Here is a 6,000-nt window from a genome sequence, read left to right as displayed (position 1 = left end):
TTGCAAAGCTTCTAGAAAGTAGCGCTAGTCACGCAATGCAATTTTTTGTAACAGTCTTTAAGTTAAGGTTATTTTAACCAATTATTGTTTACTTGAAATGTAAATTTAGAGGGACAGTTATTACAATATAATTAAAAGTGACGTGACATTTTACAGTTGGAGGGAAAGATATGGAGTCATTTTGAGATGCTCCATTAAGGTGAACCACAACAAAATTGTCCTAGCCAAGCTTACATGTAGCACAGCACTTTTTACCAATTACTGGGTGCTTTAGATCATAACGTAATTAACACTGGACTGTACATACCAAAAAAAATTCAATGTAACCATGATATAATAATATCAATAACATAATAACATTGGGGTTAGTATTATTGTAATGCTTTGACTACTGCATTGAGTTTCTTCTGGTGAATGGAATATGTGGACGATTTGTTAACATGCCTTTTTTGTTTTATCTAGCTTGATTTTGTTTAGTTTTGATGACAAGATTTCAGTAATGCTTTATCTAGTCAATTTAACAGCATTTTGTTTTCATCCTGACAGGAGTTAGAAGTAAAGATCGAATCTGTGAAAAGTCCTCAAGCAATCATGGCTGTTGAAAATAATGACTCACTGGAACTAACAGAACTCATCAACGTTGTAGAAGCTGAAGGCCTGCAACTAATACTGCTTGAGGTTATACTTGAAATTTGTTAAATTGTGCTGATCTGAATTATTTGACTTATGAAAGAATATTGAAAGGCAGCAGGGGATTCAGTATTGTGCACCTATAGGAACAAAATTGAATGATGCCCTGAACAATAATTCAGGTATTACAACTAAACCATGAAACAGTGAAAGAGCAAAACAAAACACCAAAACACCAAAACAAACACTGAGGACAGGAGACTGAGCAGGTGGCCTACCCTCTTTGCAGATGCCACAAAATTCTCAAGGGAATGTCCAACATCTCTGCTGAATTTGTTTCCTTTTGAGTTTCCGTGTTCGAGGAAAAAAAGTAGAAAGAAATAGCTGTTTTGTTTCATTGTTTTGTGGTTTAGTAATGCCTACTTGCTTCCTCCATATGCATGAGTTTCATTGAGTTTTAAAGGAGAAGGTACCTTGTGATAGAGTACAAGCAGGCACCCTTATATATGGTCTGGCTTTTGATCTTGAGAGGCGGGTACTGTACTCAGCGTAGACGGGTGCTAGTACCCGGGTCCCGGCTTCCGATAAAACCCCTGTCTTACCAGTTTAGTCTGGTGACCACAATACTGTGAATTAATTAAAACAACCACAAAGTATATGGCTGATATCTAAGAGCTCAGTCTTGAATATTCCCACGTGCAGAAGAGGACCTTTTTTCAAAGATAACTTTTTAGTAACCCATTGATTCCTGGGGTTCCTCATTGACGAGTAAAATTGTTTGGCGTTAGACAGAGTAAAATACTGAGTATGGCCTGTTTAGGGGTGAATGGATCTCTGATGTCAAATGAAAACTTATTTTTCCATAGCTTCAAGCAAAACTGGAAAAGGTATCAGCAGACAAAAAAGAGCTTATAAAGGCCCTGGAGATGTCTGGGGATTCTCAAATGGAGAAGGCAAAGGAGGAGATAAAAGTAAGTTGCTTGCAGAGAGCACTCTTTGTCATTCTCATACTTTAAAGGAAACCTCCACTCTTACTACAGAATACGTTTAAAGCAAAGGAAATAATGTTTTCAAACAAGTTTAATCGAAATTTGTTTAAAAAATGCTGTTTATATCAGGAAAACTGAATTTTAAAATTGCTCATGTTCACTTTCAAATTTTGTGGGCACGCCATCTTGAATAATTGTGACATGTTACAGTTGCCCTATTGTTCTGACGCAAAGACCTTTTGTCTAATAACGATAGGGCAACCATAACATGTCACAATTATTATTATTTAAGAGGGTGGTGCCCGCAAAATTTGAAAACAAAAATGGGCGATAGTCTATGTAAAAAGTAGGGTTGCTTGGCAAAATGTGTCTTGAAGGTGAGAGATTATTATTTGGAAAGATCATATGAGTGTTACTTAAGCAACAGCAGCATCCCAATTTAGAAAATAGATGGAAAAGAGGTCAAGCTTCCAACTACTGGTAGCTTGCTTCTGGCCAGTTGGGATTCTTAACAGTTGTTGTTGTTGATTGTTCTGTTCTGTCGTGATTGTGTTTCATTGGCTCTGACAAGCCCCTATGGGGAGTGGTCGATTAAGTATGTATTGTATTGTATTGGGTGTCTTGAAATTTAGGCACTTGGAAATGCTATTTTCGGTGTTTTCCAGGTAGTTTTGACCTAAGAAAACATTTACTATTTTTTGTTTATTGCCATTCTTTTTTTCACAAATTATTTCAGGAATCTTAATTGTCTGAAAATTGTTTCTAAAGTACAATACGTATTGTTACAAAATGCCAACTTGATCAATTAGTTTAGAAATGATGGTGCAATGTATTTTTCCATGCAAAGGAAAAATATATATAGGATGTAATTTTTAATCTACCTAATGTTTTGTAGCCTTCCTGATTAGTTTTTGTGCTTGGTCAAAGACAGAAGTTTAGAGACTATTAATAAAAGTTATTACTATCATCCTCAAATTCATTACGATATCATCTTGAGGTTCTTACAGTATTTTAAGCTTTTGGAAATACTGTTCATTGTACAGATATTGTTTATGAAAAATTGAGATTGAGGGAACTCTTCCATTTCACACTCACTGTCTGCAAATTATGTACCATAATAATGTACAGTCTTCAGCATTGACAACTAGATCACTAAAACTAAAAGAAATTTACACAAGATTGTGTCTGCATTTCAGAATCTGAAAGCTCAAGTGGATACACTCTTGATAGAGAGGGATCAATTTCAAAGCCAGTTAGATCAGTTATCTCAGAACAAAGATGTTAGTTTCAACAGTGAGGATGTTATAGGTCCAAGAAAGGAGGAAATGCTATTAGCAAATGAGGAAAATATAGACACCCACGAGGTAAGATGAAGTACACGTAACTTGAAATAATAATAATAATAATAATAATAATAATAATAATAATAATAATAATAATAATAGTAATAATAATAATAATATTATTATTATACTGTATATTGTTTCAACTGCTATGTTCACTGCAAACTGTATCTATCACAAAAGGAAAAAGTTATTTTGGTCATTCATGGGATCAACTGAGGATTGTTGAAAACGGGTTGTGCGTGTGACTCCATTTTTTTCATTATAATTTGCCTTTTACAAGTCTTTTTATTATATTTCACCCTTATTTCTCACTTTCATAACCAACCACCAAACTTCCTTTTGGCTTCTGTCAAACTTTGATTAAAAGTTTCAAAGATTTTGATATTATTATTATTGATTCTATCCTGAAAGAAATGTTTTGGTCATTGAACTACAGATAGTCAATAAATAAAATGAATCAATCACCTTACTCGGCATCTTTGCGATGGTTTCGGCTCAATTTTTAGCATCTTTGGGCCTCGCTTTCATAGTTCGATTTATGGAAGCCAAAAAACAGTGTGGCTCTTACTTGTAGTGCTTATTAAGATTATTCAGCAGAACAAAAAAAAATTCTTCCAACAACCCAAAAGGTTGTTTTGTACTTGGTTTTAAATTAGCTGCATCCTAAGAATTTTTATGCAATTCTAAATTAAGGGCTGTGTTATAATGTAATGATCAGGATGAAAAGGGAGTTTCCCTTCATAAGTTGATTCATAAGGATGAAGCACTTGGAAAGACTTGAATATCTAGAGATCATGAAATCAAAGCTAAATGCTGTTGTTGTTTTGTGCACTTGGAAATCATTAATGGCTGTATTTATACTAGAGGATGTCTAGTACATCTAGAGGCATTAAACATTTGGCCGTATGTGCGCCTAATATAAATACCGGACATACTTAACTTCGACAGTTAGAAATCAAATTCATGATTTTCTTCTAAAGAGACTGGGATTTAATCACCAAAGAGACTGGGTATCAATTCCATTCGATTTGCATGTGCCCATCATTGCTAAGTGTGTCCCAGTCTAATGTGTCTCGACTTTATACTAGATGGCTTAGACGTCTGAGGCAACTAAGACATCTGTTTAGACACACTTAACTTGAGACGTTTAATTTGTCTGACGGTTAATGCATCCACCTAAATTTCCTGTATTTATACTAGTCGTCTAAGAGGTTGCAGATGTCTTAGACATCCTCCGGTGTATATAGGGCCAATGTAATTGACATGCAGTCTCCAAATAAGTCAGTAATCAGCTTGCAGGCTCTTCACGAAGGAGTTAGCCATGCTGATTTCCTAAATTCTTTGTGTGAGCATAGCCAATGAAAGAAAAAACTGCATAAATTACTAATGATATAAAGTTACCATTAAAATTGGTTGTATCCTCTAATAAAATAATGAATTATTATTATTATTATTATTGTTAAAAGGTCCTGTAAGGGTAATCATTCTTGTTTCTATACAGTCTTTCTCACCTTTTGCTGATTATCACGTTTAACTTCACTAGTTGCTGAGAAGTGATCTGGAGTTTGCTAGAATAGAGACTGAGCACCTTAGAAATGCACTGGACACCATGCGCACCGATTATGAGGGTCGGGAGGCTGCTGCAAGGGTATGCAGCATTCTGTTTAAAGTTTTATCATAACATCATACATTAACATGTCGTAGTAATTTCATAATGATGAGAGAGAATGCTTCATTTGTAAAAAATAAGTTGCTAATCATTAACTGTCTTTTATTGCTTTTTAATAGCAATGGTTCAAATAATGTTAGGGCTCTGTTAATCATAAGTCTTTTAGTAAACCATTGATAACAAAATACTTATTTGTTCTCTTCCTTCATGATTAGTCGTACTTGCCAGTAAAAATTGTTGTTAATTAATGATATGATAACATTATATTATAGATTGTCCAGATTGGTGACAAAGATGTTATGTGTTGTTGAGTTTATGTCATTTTCATCTCTAAAATCAAGAACAGTTTTGTATTGATAAATATTGGAGTCTTTTTCGCTGTTGTTGTTGACAATAATGATCATTGTTTTATGAAAATACACATTTGCTTGCAAAATGCAACCTGTTATAAACAAATTTACTTAATGATTTTTTAAGAAACCTGTTATACCTAGTAATTTTCCCAGTTTCCCAGCTTTTCGTTTTCATCATTGGAATATCATCATCATGATTATTATTATTATTATTATTATTATTATTATTATTATTATCATCATTATTATTATTATTATTATTACTATTATTATTATTATTATTATTATTATTTTAAAAACAGAATTTTAAAGAAAAATCCTCAATGATTATCAAGTACATGTATGTTCGGGTTCAAATTTTCCGTGAAGGCTTATCATGAAATGCACTTGAGTTATTCACTGTTAAAAATGATTCATTAGAAGATGAAAGGCTAATACTAATGATGCAAAAGGTAGGATTCACCTATAGCCTAGCCAAAGCTGTATTCATGAATTGGCAGCAATATTGAAGTAACTCCCTTATTATGTTTGGATGAATAAAAACCTTATGTTGAAGACATTTTAAAGAACATATTAATGTGCTGAAATAAAGATAAGTTTTAGTTACTGAAACATCACCTTTTAATTTTAAGAGTCAACAGCAGGAAGTGGAAGTGAACTTAGAGATGGCTGTGAAGGAATGTGAAGAAAACAAGTTTTATGTCAAGGTAAGAAGATAGAACTGTAATAAGGCAGAACTGCACTTCCTTTCCACATCCTTTGCAGGATTTATATCAACTCTCAACTTTCTCTTTCCCATTTGGCTTGATAGCCCACTTAGTAGAGCTAGTTAAACCACAAGTGATCCCATCTTGAGCCAAATGATTATACTTGATTAATAATAGTAATAATAATAATAATAATAATAATAATAATAATAATAATGACAACAGCAACAATAATAATCATCATAATAATAATAATAATAATAATAATAATGACAACAGCAACAATAATAATCATAGTAATAATAA

The 6,000-nt window shown here is 33.1% G+C and overlaps 1 protein-coding gene across 7 annotated transcripts in view; it reads left to right on the top strand.

The window, feature by feature from the left end:
• The window catches only part of LOC137982128 (GRIP and coiled-coil domain-containing protein 2-like), a 97,812-nt gene that overhangs the window by 24,873 nt on the left and 66,939 nt on the right, over positions 1-6,000 (top strand). For 5 of the 7 annotated variants that reach the window (XM_068829188.1, XM_068829191.1, XM_068829192.1 and 2 more), the window contains 5 exons: positions 547-678; positions 1,497-1,601; positions 2,816-2,983; positions 4,509-4,613; positions 5,620-5,694. In XM_068829188.1, the coding sequence (XP_068685289.1) occupies positions 547-678; positions 1,497-1,601; positions 2,816-2,983; positions 4,509-4,613; positions 5,620-5,694 (585 nt within the window). The remainder of the gene's footprint in view (positions 1-546; positions 679-1,496; positions 1,602-2,815; positions 2,984-4,508; positions 4,614-5,619; positions 5,695-6,000) is intronic. The other 2 variants (XM_068829193.1, XM_068829190.1) reach the window with 1 other exon arrangement.

The sequence above is a fragment of the Montipora foliosa genome, chromosome 13 (genome assembly GCF_036669935.1).
Source record: "Montipora foliosa isolate CH-2021 chromosome 13, ASM3666993v2, whole genome shotgun sequence".
NCBI lineage: Eukaryota > Metazoa > Cnidaria > Anthozoa > Scleractinia > Acroporidae > Montipora > Montipora foliosa.
The sequence above is the reverse complement of the archived record's forward strand: the minus strand, read 5'-3'. Positions and strand labels throughout refer to the sequence as shown.